Source organism: Somniosus microcephalus, chromosome 7 (assembly GCF_052327205.1).
Source record: "Somniosus microcephalus isolate GS21.2 chromosome 7, FLI_Smic_1.0, whole genome shotgun sequence".
NCBI lineage: Eukaryota > Metazoa > Chordata > Chondrichthyes > Squaliformes > Somniosidae > Somniosus > Somniosus microcephalus.
In genome coordinates, this window is record NC_140993.1 from 151,462,002 (window position 1) to 151,484,501 (window position 22,500).

At 44.2% G+C, this 22,500-nt stretch overlaps 1 protein-coding gene across 5 annotated transcripts in view; it reads left to right on the forward strand.

Annotated features, from left to right (window-relative positions):
• The window catches only part of cspp1a (centrosome and spindle pole associated protein 1a), a 284,247-nt gene that overhangs the window by 149,015 nt on the left and 112,732 nt on the right, over positions 1-22,500 (forward strand). For 4 of the 5 annotated variants that reach the window (XM_085993101.1, XM_085993103.1, XM_085993104.1 and 1 more), the window contains 4 exons: positions 1,285-1,395; positions 2,847-2,930; positions 13,254-13,366; positions 20,348-20,497. In XM_085993101.1, the coding sequence (XP_085849227.1) occupies positions 1,285-1,395; positions 2,847-2,930; positions 13,254-13,366; positions 20,348-20,497 (458 nt within the window). The remainder of the gene's footprint in view (positions 1-1,284; positions 1,396-2,846; positions 2,931-13,253; positions 13,367-20,347; positions 20,498-22,500) is intronic. The other variant, XM_085993102.1, reaches the window with a different exon arrangement.

The window sequence follows — 22,500 nt, forward strand, 5'->3', positions numbered from 1 at the left end:
TCTCTCTCTCTCTGTCTCTCTCTCTCTCACACACTCCCACCCTCTCTCTCTCTTATCTCTCACACTCCCTCTCTCTCACACACTCCCTCTCTCTCACACACTCCCACTCTCTCTCTCTCTCTCACACTCCCAGACTCTCTCTCTCTCTCTCTCTCTCTCACGCCCAGTCTCTCTCTCTCTCACGCCCAGTCTCTCTCTCTCTCACACTCCCAGTCTCTCTCTCTCTCACACTCCCAGTCTCTCTCTCTCTCTCGCTCTCTCTCTCTCTCTCTCTCACACTCCCAGTCTCTCTCTCTTCCCCCCAATCTCTCTGTCTTTCTCTTCTCCCCCCAATCTCTCTCTCTCTTCTCCCCCCAGTCTCTCTCTCTCTCTCTCTCTCTCTCTCTCTCTCTCTCTCTCCCCCAGTCTCTCTCTCTCTCTCTCTCTCTCTCTCTCTCTCTCTCTCTCTCTCTCTCTCCTTCCCCCTCTCTCTCTCCTTCCCCCTCTCTCTCTCTCTCTCTCTCTCTCTCCTTCCCCCTCTCTCTCCTCTCTCCTTCCCTCTCTCTCTCTCCTTCCCTCTCTCTCTCTCCTTCCCTCTCTCTCTCTCCTTCCCTCTCTCTTTCTCTCCTTCCCTCTCCAATTCCAATTCCAATTCCAATTAAAATGCTTTATTGGCATGAAAGTTTACAGAGAACCATATTGCCAAAGCTTACATAGCAAAAAGGTACAGTTTTCCAACATTCTGTAGGTGTCAATCGATTTGACATTTGTTGGGTACATACAATATTACTTTTAAACAATATTAATTTTAAACAGTCTTTGTATTTCATTTGGTACGTTCAATATTAATTTTAAACAGTCTTAATTTTAAACAGTCCTCAGGTTGTGACATGTATATCTCTCCCTCTCTCTCTCTCTCTCTCTCTCTCTCCTTCCCTCTCTCTCTCTCTCCCCTTCCTTCTCTCTCTCTCTCTCTCCCTCTCTCTCTCTCTCTCCTTCCCTCTCTCTCTTCCCCCCCCAGTTGCTCCCTCTCTCTTTTCCAACAACAACATGCCCTCAAAAAGCCTCGGCACCGCCGGGCACCCCCAGCTAGTATTTGTATATAACTGAATGGAAACTTGTATCCAACCAGGTTGGGCTGGATTTGAACCCAGGATCCAGAGGTGAAAGGAAATAACTCCATCACCAGTTCCCCCTTTGATCCACATCTTCTAATTAAATGTCCAAAACTGACTTATAATTCATGATTGTCTTTTACTGTATTCTGAAATGCATTTATTTTAAATGTATGATATTACCATGCAGCTGATCTGAAGAAAATGCATAAGCAGAATGAATATGCCTACAGGGACTATCCTCATCAAGGAAATCAGCACTCCAGACCCGAGGTTGACACCCCTCAAGGGAAGACCCAAGGTAAGTTCATGTCCTAATGAATATTGAGAACAAATGCTAATATAAGAGATTCGCACACCAAAACTTTCTCTTTTTAATTCCCAGTGATCCTGTGCACCTTTTGTAGTGTGTTGGTATCAGTTGCCTTTGGGTAGTGATAAAAGGAAGACTTCCTTTGAAGATTTTTTGATGTAATTACTTTAAGGGGTGACCCTGTCCCTCCCCCACACCGAGAGCATTGGTTTGTGTGAGAGTGATTGGGCTGAATTTTAATGGGGAATGTAGGTTGGGGACGGGGATGCGCCAAGGTGGTTGGGAAACGCGGGAGAACGGATTTCCTGCAGGCCCTACCGAATTTAACATGGCCTGATTTGAATGGGAAGCCTCTGTTTCTCCCAGCAAGATTGAGAGGCTGGCTGGTCCTGGTGGGTAGACCTGTGGCACTAGGCTGCACCGAGGAGGCAGGGAGGGATCTTGTGGGGGCCGGTGTCGGCCTTGGGGGTTGGGGGGGCTGGGCTGGTGGTGGGTGATCGGAGGCCTGGGGGCAATAAAGAGTGCTTAACCACCTCCCCATAACATTCACTATTGACCAGAAACTCAACTGGAACAACCACATAAATGCCATGGCTTCTAGAGCAGGTCAGAGGTAGGGCATTCCGCAATGAGTGGCTTATCTACTGCCTTTAAAGTACCTAAAAGGTACAAGTTGGGATTGTGATGGAATACTCGTCACTTGCATGGATGGGTGCAGCTGCAACAACACTTGAGAAGCTCGACGCCATCCAGGACAAAGCAGCCCGCTTGATCGGCACATCACCCTCCCTTTCACCACCGGTGTACCATGGATGCAATGGCCTAGATTTTGAGGTCAGTGGCAGTTCGGCACTCGCTGCTGATCTCGAAGAAGGCTGCCCAGAAACCTTTAGTGGGCTCTGTGTCATCTATTTCATCTTTTCCAACATGACTTTCCATCTGGCACCAACTATAGGGGATCTGTGGCATCCAGCAACAGTGATGTCATCAAGCAGGCTAAGCAGACAATCACATTGAAGAAGTCTCAGACAGCAAACCAGGATGTAAAAAACAGGTTTTATCATTCAGTTTTTATAATCTTACAGAAAGCGGAATAAAGAGTGAGACATACATATAGGATTAAGGTAGAAGCTGAAATCTCAAACAACTTTAAAGAAATAAAATAAAAATTAATTATTATTTTAAAAATCTATGGAATTTTATCATGGAATGGAGAAAATGACACTCCACAAATGTAAAATTAATTTTTCCGGGCCAGAGAAGTTGTTCAGTAATTTTAGTATGCTATTAAAAACCCAGTTACACCTCAGCCAACAAGGCTTAACTTTTTCATGAGTTTTTACAACTAGAATGGTGCATAAAAAGTGGAAGTTCACATCAATTCAGTGACCGTGACAAAGGTAAGCTAACCCTCCATGTCTTTCTCAAACTGTCTGCAGCCTTTGACACAGTGGACCACACCATCCTCCTACAATGCTTCTCCACCGTTGTCCAGCTGGGTGGGACTGCACTCGCCTGGTTCCGTTCGTATCTATCTAATCGTAGCTAGAATCACCTGCAATGGCTTCTCTTCCTGCTCCTGCACTATTGCCTCTGATGTCCCCCAAGGATCTATCCTTGGCGCCCTCCTAGTTCCCATCTACATGCTGCCCCTCGGCGACAACTTCCAAAAACTAGTGTAAATTTTCACATGTACGGTGACAACACCCAGCTCTACCTCACCACCACCTCTCTCGACTCCTCCACTGTCTCTAAATAATCAGACTGCTTGTCCGACATCCATTACTGGATGAGCAGAAATTTCCTCCAACTAAATATTGGGAAGACCGAAGCTATTGTCCTCGGTCCCCGCTACAAACTCCGTTCCCTGGCTACTGACTTCATTCCTCTCCCTGGCAATTGTCTGATGCTGAACCAGACTGTTCGCAATCTTGGTGTCATATTTGACCCCGAGATGTGCTTCCGACCACATATCCGCGCCATCACTAAAACTGCCAATTTCCACCTCCGGAGCATTGTCCAATTCTGCCCCTACCTCAGCTCGTCTGCTGAAACACTCATCCATGCCTTTGTTACCTCTAGACTTTACTATTCCAATGCACCCCTGGCCAGCCTCCCACGTTCTACCCTCCATAAACTTGAGGTCATCCAAAACACTGCTGCCTGTTTCCTAACTCTCACCAAGTCCCGTTCACCCATTGCCCCTGTGCTCACTGACCTACTTTGGCTGCCGGTTAAGCAATGCCTCGATGTTTAAAATTCTCATCCTTGTTCTCAAATCCGTCCATGGCCTCACCCCTCCCTATCTCTGTAATCTCCTCCAGCCCCATAACCCTCTGAGATATCTGTGCTCCTCTAATTCTGGCCTCTTGAGTATCCCCGATTTTAATTGTTCCACCATTGGTGGCCGTACCTTCAGCTGCCAAGGCCCTAAGCTCTGGAATTCCCTCCCTAAACTTCTTTGCATCTCTACCTCTCTTTGCTCCTTTTAAGACGCTCCTTAAAACCTACCTCTGACTAAACTTTTGGTCATCTGCTCTAATATCTCCTTATGTGGCTCAGTGTCAAAATTTTGTTTTATAACGCTTCTGTGAAGTGCCTTGGGACGTTTTACTATGTTAAAGGTGCTATATAAATACAAGTTGTTGTTCTTGTTGATTTCTAATTGATTTCCATCTGCGAGGACTGCAACAGTGCACCCTGTGGAGGAGCAGCAACTTCCGGATTTCCACATTTCCCTGCACATGTGCGGACTCCAGAAGTTGCTGTCAGTTTTACAGAGTAATGACAGCGAACGCTGACAATTTCACCATCATTACAACTGCAAATTCCGGGCCATTATGTACTATCTACTGGGTGACCTGCAGCAACTCGCCAAGGCTTCTTCTATAGTATGTCTAAACCTACGACACTTACCACCTAGAAGGGCAAGGACAGCAGGTGCATGGGGACACCATCACTGCCAAGTAACACACCATCTGGACTAGAACATAGATCACTGATCCTTCATCGTTGTGGTGCAAAAATCCTGAAACCCCCTCTGCCTAACAGCATTGTGATAGCACCTTCATCACATAGACTCCAGCAGTTCAGGAAGGCAGCCCACCACCTTTTCTAGGGCATCAAGGATGGGCACTAAATGTCTTTACTGTTCCTTATTAATTAAGTAAACATAAAGGAATGTTCCCTTTCAAACCATAGGAAATTGGGGAAAACATGACATTGTATCTTAAATCATACTTAATCTAATTTTCTTTGTCAAATTCTTCTGATTATTCGAAGTATGGGGCTGATAACAGTCTTCAGTTCCTGTAGTCTGCTATGTATTGGACACTGGCTCCCCACATTATGGAGCACAGAGGCCTAAAACGTCTAAATGCCCATTGTAACCTGGAAGTATCCGTGGCACTTGAGCTCGTTAAGGTCCCAATTTTTGTTAAAATTAGGGAATATCCCCATAATATATTGTGACTGCACAGCAGTTCTGTTAAATGGACACCGCATGGGATGTCTCTGATAAAAATGAAGCATTTTGTCTTTGATGCACAGTAGCTTCAGATCAGATGTTATGAGACCGGTATCTAAGGAAGTGGCCAAATCATTCAATTCAAATGTAATCATCCTGTGAGTTTTGTTCATGTATATGTTTCATTGACAGCTCTACTTGAGTTTGAGAAACATATTTCAATTTACTTATTTAGCTTTGCTCAGTTGGTGGTATCCTTTCCTCTGAGTCAGAAGGCTTTTGTTTCAAGGCCCGTTCCAGGACTTGAGATCCTTAATCTAGGCTGACATTGCAGTGTAGCACTGAAGGAGAATTGCATTGTTGAAAGTCCAGTACTGAAGGAGTGCATCATGTTATTCACTTAACCGTCTACTGATTAATAAATCTGATTGTCAATTTATGGTTTAATAAAGTGGTTGTTCTACTGCTATCCAAAATTGAGAAAGGCCATCTGAGGGCACACCCGGGCTTGCTACAAATTGCCTGGCTATTAGGCAGTTTAAAGCACACGCTGGGTCATAAGGAACAAGGTCTCAAAGACACAGACTGAAGAAAAATATCTGGAGTCAAAACCTAAAATTGTAACATGGAGAAAAGACAGGTAGACTGGAATTGGGGGGGGGACAAGGGGTAGCCCTAATAATTAAGGATGACAGTAAAGAGAAAGGATCTTGACTCTCAAGATCAGGAAGTAGAATCAGTATGGGTGGATATAAGAAATAACAAGGGGCAGAACACAGAGTGGTGGGAGTAGTTTATAGGCCCCCTAACAGTAGCTATACCATTGGACAGAGTATCAATCAAGAAATAATAGGAGCTTGTAACAAAGGTAATGCAATAATCGTGGGGGACTTTAGTCTTCATATAGATTGGGAAAATGAAATTGACATGGGTAGTCTGGAGGACGAGTTCATGGAATGCATTCGAGACAGTTTCCTAGAACAATACATCATGGAACTAACCGGGAACAGGCTATTTTAGATATAAAAACAGAAAATGCTTTTGTATTGGGCTGTTTTAGATCTTATTTTGTGTATAAGACTTGATTAATTAGTAATTTTATAGTAAAGGATCGTCTAGGGAAGAGTGACCATAATATGATAGAATTTCACATTGAATTTGAGAGTGACATTCGTAAGTCTGAAACTAGAGCTTTAAACTTAAACAAAGCCAATTACATGGGTATGAGGGGCAAGTTGGCTAAGGTAGATTGGGAAATTAGATTAAAAGGTATGACCGTAAATAAGCATTGGTGAACATTAAAAAAAAATCCCAAATTCTTAACTAATATATTGAGAAATAAAAACTTCATGGGAAAAGTAATCCATCCATGGTTAACTAAAGAAGTTAAGGATAGTATTAGAATAACAGAAGAGGCTTATAATGTTGCAAAGAATAGTATTAAGCCTGAGAATATGGAGAGCTTTAGAAACCAGCAAATGATGACCAAAAGACTGATTAAAATGGAGAAAATAGAATGAGAGTAAATTAGCAAGAAATATAAAAACAGATTGCAAGAGCTTCTACAAATATGTAAAAAGGAAGAGAGCAGCAAAAGCAAGCATTGGTTCCTTAGAGGCTGAGACAGGAGAAATTATATTGGGCAACAAGAAAATGGTAAAGTCTTTAAACAAATATTTTGTATCTGTCTTCACAGTGGAAGACGCAAAAAGTATACCAAAAATTGTGGGGAACCAAGGGGCTAATGAAAGCAAGGAACTTAAAGTAATTAATATCAGTAGAGAAAAAGTACTTGAGAAAGTAATGGGACTAAAAGCTGACAAATGCCCTGGACCTGATGGCCTACATACTAGGGTTCTAAAAGAAGTGCATTCAGAGATAGTGGATGCATTGGTTGTGATTTTCCAAAATTCCCTAGATTCTAGAACGGTCCCAGCAGATTGGAAGGTAACAAATATAACCCCACTATTCAAGAAAGGAAGGAGAGAGAAAACAGGGAACTACAGGTCAGTTAATCTGACATCGGCCGTTGGGAAAATGCCGGAATCCATTATTAAAGAAGTGGTAACAGGGCAGTTAGAAAATCATGATATGCTATTAGGCAGTGGCAACATGGTTTTATGAAAGGGAAATAGTGTTTGACATTTTTAGAGTTTTTTGAGGATGTAACTAGCAGAGTAGATAAAGGGGAAGCAGTGGATGTTGTATATTTGGATTCACAAAAGGCATTCGATAAGGTGCCACATAAAAGGTTACGCAAGATAAGGGCACGTGGGGTTGGGGGTAATGTATTAGCATAGAGGATTGGTTAACGTACAGAAAACAGAGAGTAGGGATAAATGAGTCATTTTCAGATTGGCAGGCTGTAACTAGAGGGGTGCCGCAAGGATCAGTGTTGGGCCTCAGCTATTTACAATCTATATTAATGACTTAGATAAAGAGACCGAGTGCAGTGTATCCAAGTTTTCTGACGATACAAAGCTAGGTGGGAAAGTAAGCTGTGAGGAGGATGCAAAGAGCCTGCAAAGGGATATAGACAGGTTAAGTGAGCGGACAATAAGGTGGAGTATAATGTGGGGAAATGTGAAGTTATTCACTTTGGTGAGAAAAATAGAAAAGCATAATATTTTTTAAATGGTGAGAAACTATTAAATGTTGGTGTTCAAGAGAGATTTAGGTGGCCAAGTACAAGAAACACAGAGTTAGCATGCAGGTACAGCAGGCAATTAGGAAGGAAAATGACATATTGGCCTTTATTGCTAGAGGGTTGGAGTGCAAGAGTAAGGAAGTGTTACTACAATTATACAGGGCCTTGGTGAGACCACAGCTGGAGTACTGTGCACAGTTTTGGTCTCCTTTTATCTAAGGAAGGATATACTTGCCTTAGAGGCGGTGCAATGAAGGTCACTCGATTGATTCCTGGGATGAGAGGGTTGTCCTGTAATGAGAGATTGTGTAGATCAGGCCTATACTCTGGAGTTTAGAAGAATGAGGTGATCTCATTGCAACATACAAAATTCTGAGGGGGCTTGACAGGATATATAGAATAGTTACAGCACAGAAGGAGGCCATTTGGCCTGTCGAGCCCGTGCCGGTTCTCTGCAAGAGCACTTCAGCTAGTCTCACTCCCCCTGCAAATTTTTTCCCCTCGGGTACTTATCCAATTCCCTTTTGAAAGCAAGGATTGAGTCTGCCTCCACCATCCTTTCAGGCAGTGCATTCCAGATCCTAACCACTCGCTGCGTGAAAAAAGTTTTTCCTCATGTCGCTTTTGGTTCTTTTGCCAATCACCTTGAATCTGTGTCCTCTGGTTCTCGACCCTTCTGCCAATGGGCACAGTTTCTCTATCTAGACCCCTCATGATTTTGAATACCGCTATCAAATCTCCTCTCAACCTTCTCTGCTCTAAAGAGAACAACCCCAGCTTCTCCAGTCTATCCACGTAACTAAAGTCGCTCATCCATAGAATCATTCTTGTAAATCTTTTCTGCACCCCCTCTCAAGGCATTCACATCTTTCCTAAAGTGTGGTGCCCAGAATTGGACACAATACTCCAGTTGAGGCCGAGCCAGTGTTTTATAAAGGTTCATCATAACTTCCTTGCTTTTGTACGCTATGCCTCTATTTATGAAGCCCAGGATCCTGTATGTTTTTTTAACTGCTTTCTCAACCTGCCCTGCCACCTTCAATGATTTGTGCACATATACCCCCAGGTCTTTCTATTCCTGCACCCACTTTAGGATTGTACCCTTTAGTTTATATTGCCTCTCTCTCGTTCTTCCGACCAAAATGTATCACTTCGAACTTTTCTGCGTTAATTTTCATCTGCCTTGTCCGCCCATTTCACCAGCATGTTTATGACTTCTTGAAGTCTATCACTATCCTCCTCACTGTCCACTATACCTCCAAGTTTAGTATCATCTGCAAATTTTGAAATTGTGCCCTGTACTCCCAAGTCCAAGTCATTAATATATATATCAAGAAAAGCACTGGTCCTCGTACCGACCTCTTCTTCCTTGGTGAAGACAGATGCAAAGTACAAATTTAGTACCTCAACCATGCCCTCTACCTCCATGCGTAGGTCTCCTTTTTGGTCCCTAATTGGCCCCACCCCTCCTCTTACTACCTGTTTATTATTTCTAATGCCTACAGAAGACTTTTGAATTCCCTTTTATGCTAGCTGCCAATCTATTCTCATACTCTCTCTTTGGCCCTCTTATTTTCTTTTTCACTTCCCCTCTGAACTTTCTATATTCAGCCTGATTCTCAACCTGACATCTGTCATACGTGCCCTTTTTCTGCTTCACCTTACTCTCTATCTCTTGCGTCATCCAGGGAGCTCTGGTTTTAGTCGCCCTACATTTCTCCCTCGTGGGAATGTACCTCGACTGTACCCGAACCATCTCTCCTCTTTAAAAGCAGCCCATTGTTCGATTACAGTTTTCCCTGCCTATCTTTGATTCCAATTTACCCAGGCCAGATCCATTCTCAACCCACTGAAATTTGCCTTCCTCCAATTAAGTATTTTTACTCTAGATTGCTTCCTGTCCTTTTCTATAGCTAATCTAAACCTTATAATACTATGACCATTGTTCCCTAAATGTTCCCTGACTGACACTTGCTCCACTTGACCCACCTCATTACCCAGAACCAGATCCAGCAATGCCTCTTTCCTCATTGGGCCGGAAACATACTGATCAAGAAAGTTCTCCTGAACACACTTCAGAAATTCTTCCCCATCTCTGCTCTTTACACTATTACTATCCCAGTCTATATTAGGATAATTGAAGTCCCCCATTATTACTACTCTATAGTTCTTGCACCTCTCTGTAATTTCCTTGCAAATTTGCTCCTCTATCTTTCCCACTAGTTGGTGGCCTATAAAATACACCTAGTAGTGTAATGGCACTCTATTATTTCTCAACTCTAACCAAATAGATTCTGTCCTTGACCCCTCCAGGACACCCTCTCTCTCCAGCACTGTAACATTCTCCTTAGCCAATACTGCCACCCCACTCCTTTCTTTCCTTCCATATCTTTCCTGAACACCTTATAACCAGTAATATTTAAAACCCAATCCTGCCCTTTTTTGAGCCAGGTCTCTATTATCGCCACGACATCATATTCCCGCATGGCTATTAGCGCCTGCAGCTCACCAACCTTATTTACCACGCTTTGTGCGTTTACACACTTGCACTGTTAACCTGTCTTAGACCTTCTTGTATTCTCTCTTAATCTGTTCTCACCAAATACCTTACTATTTCTTACTCTAGTGTTATCTGTCTCTCCCCATCCTTTGTGCACTTTGTTTCTCCTTTTCAATGTTACATGCTGGTGCTAAGGAAGGATATACTTGCCTTAGAGGCGGTGCAATGAAGGTCACTCGATTCCCATCCCCCTGCCAAATTAGATTAAACCCTCCCCATCAGCACTAGTAACCCCCCCCTGCCCCCGTGAGGACATTGGTTCTGGCTCTGTTGAGGTGCAGCAGGTCCCACCTCCCCCAGAACCAGTCCCAATGTCCCAATAATCTGAAGCCCTCCCTCCTGCACCATCTCTCCAGCATCGCATTCATCTGCTCTATCCTCCTATTTCTATACTCACTAGCTCGTGGCACAGGGAGTAATCCAGAGATTACTACCTTTTGAGGTACTGCTTTGTAATCTCCTTCCTCGCTCCCTAAAATATGCCTGCAGGACCTCATCCCTTTTTCTACCTATGTTGTTGGTATCAATATGGACCACGACCTCTGGCTGTTCACCCTCCCCCCTCTCAGAACATAAGGACATAAGAAATAGGAGCAGGAATAGGCCATTCGGCCCTTCAAGCCTGTTCCGCCATTCAATAAGATCATGGCTGATCTTCTACCTCACGTCCACTTTCCTGCACTATCCCCATATCCCTTGATTCCCTTAATATTCAAAAATCTATCGATCTCTGTCTTGGATATACTCAATGACTGAGCCTCCACAGCCCTCTGGGGTAGAGAATTCCAGAAATTCACCACCCTCTGAGTGAGTGAAGAAATTTCTCCTCATCTCAGTCCTAAATGGCCGACCCCTTATTCTGAGACTGGTTCTAGACTCCCCAGCCAGGGGAAACATCCTCCCTGCATCTACCCTGTCAAGTCCTGTAAGAATTTTGTATGTTTCAATGAGATCACCTCTCATTCTTCTAAACTTGTGAATATAGGCCTAGTCTACTCAATCTCTCCTCATAGGACAATCCCCCCCATCCCAGGAACCAGTCTGGTGAACCTTCATTGCACTCCCTCTATGGCAAGTATATCCTTCCTTAGGTAAGGAGACCAAAACTGTACACAATACTCCAGGTGTGGTCTCACCAGGACCCTATATAATTGCAGTAAGACGTCTTTACTCTTATACTGAAATCCTCTTGTAATAAAGGCCAACATATCATTTGCTTTCCTAATTACTTGCTGTACCTGCATGTTAACTTTAAGTGATTTGTATACAAGGACACCCAGGTCCCTCTGAACACCAACATTTCCCAATCTCTCACCACTTAAAAAATACTGCTTTTCTATTTTTCCTACCAAAGTGGATAACTTCACATTTCTCCACATTATATTCCATTTGTCATGTTCTTGCCCACTCACTTAGCCTGTCTACATCCTCTTGAAGCCTCCTTGCATCCTCCTCACAACTTACATTCCCACCCAGCTTTGTATCATCAGCAAACTTGGATATATTACATTTGGTCCCCTCATCCAAATCATTGATGTAGATTGTGAATAGCTGAGGCCCAAGCACTGATCCTTGCGGTACCCCGCTAGTTACAGCCTGCCATGCCAAAAATGACCCGTTTATTCCGACTCTCTGTTTTCTGTCCATTAGCCAATCCTCAATCCATGCTAGTATATTACCCCCAATCCCATGTCCCCTAATTTTGTTTAAGAACCTCTTGTGTGGCACTTTATCGAATGCCTTCTGAAAATCCAAATAGACCACATCCATTGGTTCCCCCTGATCTATTCTGCTAGTTACAACCCCAAAAAATTCTAACAAATTTGTCAAACACGATTTCCCTTTCATAAATTTGTGTTGACTCTGCCCAATCCTCTTATTTTCTAAGTGCCCTGTTACCACGTCCTTAATAATAGATTCTAGCATCTTCCCTACTACTGATGTCAGGCTAACTGGTCTGTAGTTCCCTGTTTTCTCTCTCCCTCCTTTCTTAAATAGTGGGGTTACATTTGCTACCTTCCAATCCACGGGAACTGTTCTAGAATCTATGGAATTTTTGAAAATGACAACCAATGCATCCACTATCTCAATAGCCATCTCTTTCAAAACCCTAGTATTAGGCCATCAGGTCATGGGGATTTATCAGCTTTCAGTCCCATTAATTTCTCCAGTCACTCTTCCCTAAAGGCCCCTTTACTACAAGGCTATAAATTAACCCCTTCTCGCTGCGCAATACTAGATGTAAAATAGTCTGTTCCCTAATTGATTCCTCAACATACTGATCTAGAAAACTACCTTGCATACTTTCCATGAATTCATCCTCCACACTATTGGTGCAAATTTAGTTTGCCCAGTCTATATGTAGATTAAAGTCCCCCATGATTACTGTATTACCCTTGTTACATGCGCCTCTAATTTCCTGATTTATACTCTGCCCTGCATTACAACTACTATTTGGGGGCTTATAAACCACTCCCACCAATGTTTTCTGCCCGTTGCAGATGCTGAGAGTTTTTTTCCCCTGACTGGGGAGTCTAGAACTAGGGGGCATAGTCTCAGGATAAGGGGTCGGCCTTTTAAGACTGAGATGAGGAGGAATTTCTTCATTCAGAGGGTTGTAAATCTTTGGAATTCTCTGCCCCAAAGAGCTGTGGATGCTCAGTCGTTGAGATTATTCATGGCTGAGCTAGATAGATTTTTGAACTCTAGAGGAATCAAGGGACATGGGGATAGGGCATGAAAGTGGAGTTGAGGTCGAAGATCAGCCATGAACTTATTGAATGGCGGAGCAGGCTCGAGGGGCCATATAGCCTACCACTGCTCCTATTTCTTCTGACTCTTGTGTGTTTACAACATGGTCCAGAGGGTGATTGACACCAAACACTGTCCCATCCCCACAATATTTTCCATCTTGTGGAAAAAGTTGAATAGTACAGTGCAGAAATGGACAAAAATACTGTATAAATTATAAAATATGGCTGTGACAGTGTTCAAAGTTGTCAACTGCTCTTTGGTTTCAGATGATTGCAAACTTCTGTAGTTTTGCTCTTTTGGCATGATTTTGTTCAGATTTAACCCGTTCCAAGTATTCAGTTTATTTTAACTATTTCCAGATGTTTTTTGAAGGCTAGTCAGATTTAGCCATTTAATATTCTTTTCTTTCCTTTTTGTAGGGTTTACATTTGCAAATGCATCGCAGCTTTCCCAAGGAAATCCTTTTAATGAACTACAATCTGAAAAAAAAGTTCCTGAGCAACAAAAGTACAAAGAATATCTACGCTTGCAAGTAAATGCAGTTGAAGAAATTCTATTTTTATTTCCCATTGAACTCCCTTTCTGCTTCTCTACCCTTTAAATGATAGCTGTTCTGCTTTACCTGCAAGAATGGACAAATAGTCAAGGATATCTTCTGATACAATTACACACTGTGCTAAGCTAAGAGAAGGTACCTCTGATACGGAGTGGAATATAAGCTTCAAGATCATTTTTTGTGTTTTTTTTAAACCAATTTTCTTCCCTCTTTATTCCTGAAAGACACTGACTCCTTCCTGGGTTACAAATCTATGGGTGTTGGTTGTCCTCATGGTACTTTATGCAAGTGGTTTTTGTTCCAATCTGAATCTTGAGGGTGAGTTTTGGCATACAATTCAACCATGATGCACTTCAGAACTAAACCCAATCCTGATCTTGTTTGAGATCCATAAGTGCACACTTGCACTATGGCCGCAATCTTGCTGGTGCTCAGGGCGGGTTTGGAGATGGGTCGGGAGTTAAAATCCAAATGATTGACGGAGTGTTGCAAACCCGCCGCCATCCCGCCTCCACGCAACTTTGTAAAGTGTCGGGTCTGCGAGTTCCAATCGGACCCAACACCAAACGGCGGGAGAGGCACTTAAGACAGTTAACAGCTTGTTAACTGCCTAGATAATCCCTTTTTAACTGGCTCTGCCCATTTTACAACTTTTTCAGCGTGTTGCCATTCGTGCAACAAACATGCTAGCTGATTGTGCCGGGTTCAGCAACTAGCTGAATTGTTGACAACTGCTCCTGCAGCATAAAAGCTGACCAGCGATATTGCTCACTTTCAAATAACAGAACTTTATGCTTTGAGGTTTTGGAACACATTTTGCAGGTTTATTGAGCTTGTGAGTGTTTAAGCTGTGAACCATATGCACTGTGACCTCCTTGGAATACCCTCTGGCCACATTGACTGAGCGCTTATAACATCTCTTCCTCAACTGAGATATATGCCAGTGGGATGAGAACCATTTATACCCTCTCATCCTGGTCCTTAGAATCGGAGGAAGAGCAGCTGCGGCAGCAGCAGAACCAGGCACAACAGCAGCACCAACTACAGGAGCGCCAACCTTCTCAGTCACCTGATGATGCACAGGGCAGTGGACACAGCGCAGGGTTGCACCTCGCCGCAGGAGATACCCCCAACACAGGGTTTACAGGCCGAGGATGAGCTTCCTCAACATGAGTGAGAAGCAGTGCCAAAGGAGGCTGAGACGTCGCAAGAGGTAGTCGCTGACATCTGCACAATGCTGCACCATCACCTGGAGTCCAGAGGAGCGGGTGGCCACTTCTTACCAGTGGCTGTAAAAGTCACCACCGCACTCAACTTCTTTGCTTCGGGATCATCAGCGGTATCGCCCAGTCGGCCGCACACACTTGCATCACGCAGGTTACCGATGCCCTCTTTGCAAAGTCGCACAATTACATCCACTTCTCCACGGATGAAGGAAGTGTAACTGCGTGTGCGGTTGGCTTTGCAAATATGGCAGGCTTCCCAAGGGTGCAGGGCGTCGTAGACTGCACACGTGGCCATTAGGGCACCCCATCACAACCCAGCTGTATTTGTCAACCGCAAGGGCTTGCACTCCCTTAAAGTCCAGCTGGTGTGTAACCACAGGAAGAACATTATGAATGTTTGTGCCAAGTTCCCTGGCAGTTGCCATGACTCTTTCATCCTGCGGCAGTCTACTGTATCCTGCGGCAGTCTACTGTACCTCAGCTCTTCCATCCGCCAACCCAACTTTCCAGATGGCTACATGGAGACGAAGGCTGTCCCCTGAAAAAGTGGCTAATGACACCGATGAGGTGGCCATCAACCCAAGCTGAGGAGCGGTACAATGTGAGCCACATTTCCACCAGATGCATCATCGAGGAAACGATCGGTTTGCTCAAAATGTGATTCAGATGCCTCGACAGATCTGGTGGAGCCCTATAGTACTCACCAGCCAGGGTCTCCAGAGTTGTCGTGGTCTGCTGTGCCCTGCACAAAGTCGCACAGCAGCATGGCTTACCGCTGCCTGAGGAACAAGTGGCACAGCGCACAGCCTCCTCCTCCGAGGAGGAGGAACAGGAACGCCTTGCGGGGGCGGATGTGCCAATACCACCAGCACGCGAGCACATTGCTGGCCGTGAGGCAAGGGATGCACAAATCCATGCCAGATTTGCGTAATTTTACGCATTAACCACATATGGCTGGCACATGGAAATGAATGTCTGGCCGACCTTCTTAACATACCATACAGCATCTGCACAATAAACTGTGGTGTCCTATCACTCTCACCACCATCATTACAGATGAAAGGCGCCCTGGCTCCTCACTGCGCAACCTCCATTTCTGAGCACACAGGCCAACTCATTGAATCTTTGCCATCGCTTTTCGTTACAAATATTTGTCATCGTGATTATAAATGTAGTATCGGGAGGGAACAGAACCTCCTGGCGCCGCCTTACTCCCTCCACAAGAGAATGGAGGGGATCATCAAATCGAGGAGCAGCCTTAGATCTTGCAGCAGTCATGTTCAAAAGACCCGTTTTCAGGAGCAGCATAAAGGTTATGAAATCTAAAGGCTCCATGGGCCTCTTAAAAGCTCCTGAATGGAAGACGTCAGCAGGGGCGAGCAGCACACCCGAACCCACTGATTGAATCGGGTAGCGTGCACGGCGGGCTTAATGAGTCCAGTTAAATTAAAATCGTTATCTTGGAGCGGCTGAAGCCGGCAGTGGGACCTGAAGCCGCCGACCAGTCAACCTGATTCCAACCCACTTCCACTGGGAAAATTGTGACCAATATGTCACTGAACAGTGATCAGGAGTTGGAACCCTGGCCGATTTTTTTTTTTTTTTTCCCCCCCTCTCATCCTAACCTAATGGTGCCGAGGCCAACGTTGGCACCTATGTTGCTGCCTCTATTAAGATTACTTAACTCAGCACAGACCAGGAATTAAAACTGAGACTTTCTTGATCTATGTGGTTTAGCTGTCGATTGATAAACTTATGATGCTAAAATAGGACTTGATTTTTTTTTTAATAGCTTCATTCTGGGAGTAAGTAGCGCACTGGGAATTTTTTTCTTTGTTTTGATCGAAACATTAGTAGCACATCCAAACTCTTAGATGTATAAATCTGATGCATACGCATCATTTAAAAAAAATATTTGCTCTTGAAAAGACAAAATGGTGATTGAGCATTGTTGTGCTGATATGCAAGAAATGAGTAGAAATGTACTTTTGATATACGTGAAAATTTAGTTTTGGATACATCTGAAATTGCCTTTTTTCCTCATTCATTATCTTCCACATAGCTTGGAATAAGTTTATTAATCAACCAATGAAAATCACAGGTTAATGGCCTGTTGAGGATTTTCAGACATGCCAGCAGTTATAGAATTATGGGAAGATCTTGGGCCAGGACTCCCTCTCTCTACCCCTTCCTTTCCGCCCTGGGGTTAAAATCTTTCACAATGAAGCTGTGTAGCTGCTTAATTTTGGTCTTGGCTTCAGAACAGACATTGGTCTGGCCTTTGGCAATGCTGAACACTCATTGGTTGTCCACACATTATGCACATAATTTCAGACAGTAATGCTTTATAAAGTGTCAAGTATCATTTCAACTTGTTAGTGTGTGATGCACCAAGCATTCATTTAATATCTTTAATGCTGCAAGATGAGGGCATTCTGAGTTTCCATTGCTGTGATTTCTGCCTATTGCTTTCTCTGGCGGGTGAAGTGATAGAGGAGTTCTGTAGCATAATGGCCCTGAAATTAGGATCGGGAGCTTGCCGCGCGTGCAAGCCCCCGATCTGCACTTACCCTGCGCGCTGACATCTGAAGCCTGGGCCTGCTCGCATTTCCTGTCACTGGCCCGGTTCAGATGTCGGCGCGATGTGCTTACCTGATCCAGCGGCGTAGTTAGTGCGATGTGCCGGCTGGGATCAGGTGAGCACTGTGCAGCCAATCAGGGGAGGGGAAACTCATGAGTTTGACAGTAAGCGCTGTCAAACTCATGAAAAGTATGGGCTGCCAAAACACTACTTTAACTTTAAATAAAATTTTAAAAAACATCCCACTGATTATATTAACTATAAATAAGTTTTAAAAAATGTTTTAAACAATTAATCAATTTTTTGTAAAAAATAATTTTTTTTTAAATAGTGTCTAAAACTAAACTTACCTTACTGTAAATTCTTTAAAAATAACAAACCTGTGGAAAAAAAATTTCTACATTGTACTAAAAGCCCACTTACCTGTAAAACTAAATACTTATGTCTGGTTTTTCCACGAGTAAAGACCGGAGGCCTTTACACTCGGGCAACTCTGGGGGAAAAAAAAAGGAATTTCACTGCGCACGCGCTGCCTGTGCAGTCGCGCGCGTACTGCCTCTTAACCCCTTGGGTCAGAGGACAGGAAATGCCGGTTTTCAGCGCATGCTGAAAACCGGCAATTCCTCCGGGCACACGCGTGAGTACCCCGTCCTTACTCACGCGTTGTGCCCGGAATTACTGGACCATTGTTTCAGGAAAAGGCCTGGCAGGTGCCCCCTTTTGTTCCTTTTGTGCTGCAAAGTGGGACTCTCAAGTTCACAAAGTTCTGATTAATCTAATGCTGGAAGCCATTGGACCATTGGATTCTTGTGAGCTGAAACTCCTTTCATTAAACTACCAGTTTACTGGCTGTCATCTTGATTTGCATAGTTAGTAAGCTTCATGTATTGGTGATGGATCCGCTGTATGTAACCTGATATTTGGATAGAGATGTACGTGGAAGCCACTACCTACTGTAAATAAATTACCATTTTTCCTGACTTATTAAATCTCAATATATAAAGCTCTCTCCATTGTACCCGAGGCAGATCTTTGAGGACCTACACCGACTGGCCCAGCTTGGTCTAAATCAAGACAGTAATGCCTCAAAACAGCAAAGACTGCTCCAAGTAGATGCATTACAGATACTCTGCCATGAATTCTGCTTTGACTCAAAAATTGATCCCTGTGAGAGCCAAGTGAGCTCCAACTTTCACTGGTGGTTCCTGCCAGCCAGGGAGTTACACAAGGAGATGCACAGCAGAATCTAAATTGCTAATCTCTGTTTAATTATAGATTTTCCTATAGCATTTATTTCACAAGCAACAAATAACTGTTTAGACTGGTGAAAGTTTACGTGGTAAGCTAATGCCATATATAGGTCGACCAAATGCTACTTCCATTTGATGGATGAAGTATGAAGAAGTGATAAAACCATAATACAGTGGAACCTTGATTGTCCACACACTCACTATCCCCAATGCTTTTGATTGTCGATGAGATTTTTTGAAGATAATCTGAACTACAGGAGTTGGGGTTGCTAGCTTTTTTGCATCCGAGTAGTCTGCCTGCCAGCAAGTTTAGTTGGTGATGCAGCAACTTATCAGCTGCCTCACGGCTCCCTCGTGCATTTGCAGTAAAGCAGCCAAAAATGTTCCCTTAACTCTCGTGGCACCACAGCTCCAGAGATGAGTGCTAAAGGCAGTATATAATAATTTGGAGGTAGGGGAATTAAATTAGCTGTCAATTTTTGTTAATTGCTATGGAGGCTCCTATCATTATGGAAAATAATTGAGGTTCTATTGTTTCAATTTCTGAAATTGATGAATTTGAGAAACTATTTTAGGGATGAACAAAGCACCATGTACCAAAGTTCTTCAAACATTTTTTCAGGGAATAAAGTTTATACTTCTATAACATATATAGATTTTTACTCTCTGTGGTTTATATGCTTCATATTGTTATTGTTTATGTGTAAATTGATTGAGTCTTGAGCACCAAAAATAGAACTGAATGTACCCATGCTAAAATTAAGCAAAGAACTGAGGATCTGATTAGCATGAGGATCTGATGCAGCAAAGTTGGGATGACCAGCTAACTTGAAGTTTGAAAATATAAAGGAACAGCATCCCTAAGAGTGAAGTTTTTCTTCCCCTTAGGGAATACAGGGAATTCTAGAAACATAGAAACATAGAAGATAGGAGCAGGAGTAGGCCATTCGGCCCCTCGAGCCTGCTCCGCCATTCAATGCGATCATGGCTGATCATCCAAATTCAGTACCCTGTCTCTGCTTTCTCCCCATATCCCTTGATCCCTTTAGCCTTAAGAAATATATCTAACTCCTTCTTGAATATATTTAATGAATTGGCCTCAACTGTCTTCTGTGGTAGAGAATTCCACAGGTTCACCACTCTCTGGGTGAAGAAATTCCTCCTCATCTCTGTCCTAAATGGCTTACCCCTTATCCTTAGACTGTGACCCCTGGTTCTGGACTGCCCCGCCATCGGGAACAGCCTTCCTGCATCTAGTCTGTCTAGTCCTGTTAGAATTTTATAAGTTCCAATGAGATCCCCTCTCATTCTTCTAAACTCTAGCGAATATAAGCCTAATCGACCCAATCTCTCTCCATACGTCATTCCTGCCATCCCAGGTATCAGCCTGGTGAATCTTCGCTGCACTCCCTCCATGGCAAGAACATCCTTCCTCAGATAAGGCAAACAAAACTGCACACAATACTCCAGGTGTGGTCTCACCAAGGCCCTGTACAACTGCAGCAAGACATCCTTGCTCCTGTACTCGAATCCTCTCGCTATGAAGGCCAGCATACCATTTGCCGCCTTAACCGCCTGCTGCACCTGCATGCTTACCTTCAGCGACTGGTGCACAAGAACACCCAGGTCTCTTTGCACTTCCCCTTCTCCCAATCTATTGCCATTCAAATAATAATCTGCCTTCCTGTTTTTGCCACCAAAGTGGATAACCTCGCATTTATCCACATTATACTGCACCTGCCATGCATCTGCCCAATCGCCCAACCTGTCCAAATCATACTGGAGTTTCTCTGCATCCTCCTCACAGCACACACGCCCACCCAGCTTTGTGTCGTAAGAAGCTGCTTTAAAAAAAAAGCTACTAGTGAACAGCTTTGAATTCATTTTTAATGTATTCCAGATTGAAGAGAAGCGACGCAAGGCAGAGGAGGAACGTGAAAAATGTAAACTTGAAGAGCAACAAGAAGAGAAACGCTTAGCTGAACAGAGGGCACGTATTGCAAAAGAGTTTGAAGAGGAACAAGAAAAGAAACGGCGTAAAGAAGAGGAGGTAGCCTTCTGTTTTTAGACTAAGATATGATTGATTGGACTTAGCTCCATTTGTTTAATAGTTGCTGGAATGTCACTGATGCACCATCAATTACTCAAAAGACTGAGGTTGAGCGAGTAACAATCAGGCTTTTATTAACTAAAGAATGAAGGTCTTGTCTCGAGTGGTCGACCCGTCCAGAATACTAAGGGACTGGGAGGTAGTCACTTATATACCTGGAATAGTGGGAGGAGTCAGCCGAGGCATGTCCAGACCTGTACCTAGTGGAATACACATACACATACAGACAGGTATAACAGTGGTTTACCACAGTCACCCATCACTTATCCAAAATAGCACACTCTTCAATCTGTTTATCTAGGGTGACATGGTAAAATGGAAGAACTCCAAGTTAAAATGGCCGCTTTAATTGTGAATTCATTTTTAATTAGAGAATGCCAAAATCTACAGGCCTAGTAACTCCCATTTGGACCATGCTGAAGACATGTGGGAAATTTTATGGTGGTGAAATCTTTTTTCACTAGCGAGTATATAGCTGGCATTATTTTAAGGCAAGTCTTAAATGCTCATAGGGGCTTTTGCTATGTGTATTTACATATGTATATGTATGATGTATATAATACGTGTGTGTATGCATACACGTGTGTGTGTGTATGCATACAAGTGTGTGTGTGTATGCATACAATGTGTGTGTGTGTGTGTGTGTGTGTGTGTGTGTGTGTGTGTGTGCACGCGTGTGCGTGCGCGCGTGTGCGCGCGCGAGTGTGCGCGCGCGTGCGCGCGCGCGTGTGCGCGCGCGTGTGTGCGCGCGCACGTGTGTGTGCGCGCATGCATACAAGTGTGCGTGCATATAAATGTGTGTGCGTGCATATAAATGTGTGTGCATGTGCATATGTGTGTATGCCTGCGTGTGTGTATATATGCCCATCTGCGTGTGTGTGTGCGTGTGTGCGTGTGTATGTGTGTGTGCGTGTGTGTATATATGTATGTGTGTGTGTATATATGTATGTGTGTGTGTACCATGGATGTACAATCCCTCTACACCTCCATCCCCCACCAGGATTGCCTGAGGGCGCTCCGCTTCTTCCTTGAACAGAGGCCCGACCAGTCCCCATCCACCACCACCCTCCTCCGCCTGGCTGAACTTGTTCTCACATTGAACAACTTCTCCTTTAACTCCACTCATTTCCTCCAAATCAAAGGTGTTGCCATGGGTACCCGCATGGGTCCTAGCTATGCCTGCCTTTTCGTGGGCTATGTGGAACAATCTTTGTTCCAGTCCTGCTCGGGGCCCCTCCCTCACCTCTTTTTCCGATACATTGATGACTGCCGTTTCCTGCCCTCGCCCCGAACTTGACAATTTCATTCACTTTGCCTCCAATTTCCACCCTTCCCTCACCTTCACATGGTCCATCTCTGACTCTTCCCTTCCTCGACTTCTCCGTCTCCATCTCTGGGGGTAGGTTATCGACCAATATTCACTACAAGCCCGACTCCCACAGCTACCTGGACTACACTTCCTCCCACCCCGCCTCCTGTAAGGACTCTATTCCATTCTCCCAGTTTCTCCGTCTCCGTCGTATCTGCTCTGACGATGCCACCTTCCACACCAGTGCTTCAGACATGTCTTCCTTTTTCCGCAACCGAGGATTCCCCTCGACCGTGGTTGACACTGCCCTTGACCGTGTCAGTTCTATCTCCCGCACTTCTGCCCTCACCCCTGCCCCTCCCTCCCGGAACCACGATAGGGTTCCCTTTGTCCTCACCTTTCACCCCACCAGCCTCCACATTCAACGGATCATCCTCTGGCATTTCCGCTACCTCCAAAGTGATCCCACCACCAAACGTATCTTCCCCTCCCCTCCCCTTTCAGCATTCCGTAGGGACCGCTCCCTCCGAGACACCCTAGTCCACTCCTCTATCACCCCAAACAGCCCTTCCCCTTCGCCTGGCACCTTCCCGTGCAAGTGGAGGAGATGTAACACCTGCCTCTATACCTCCCC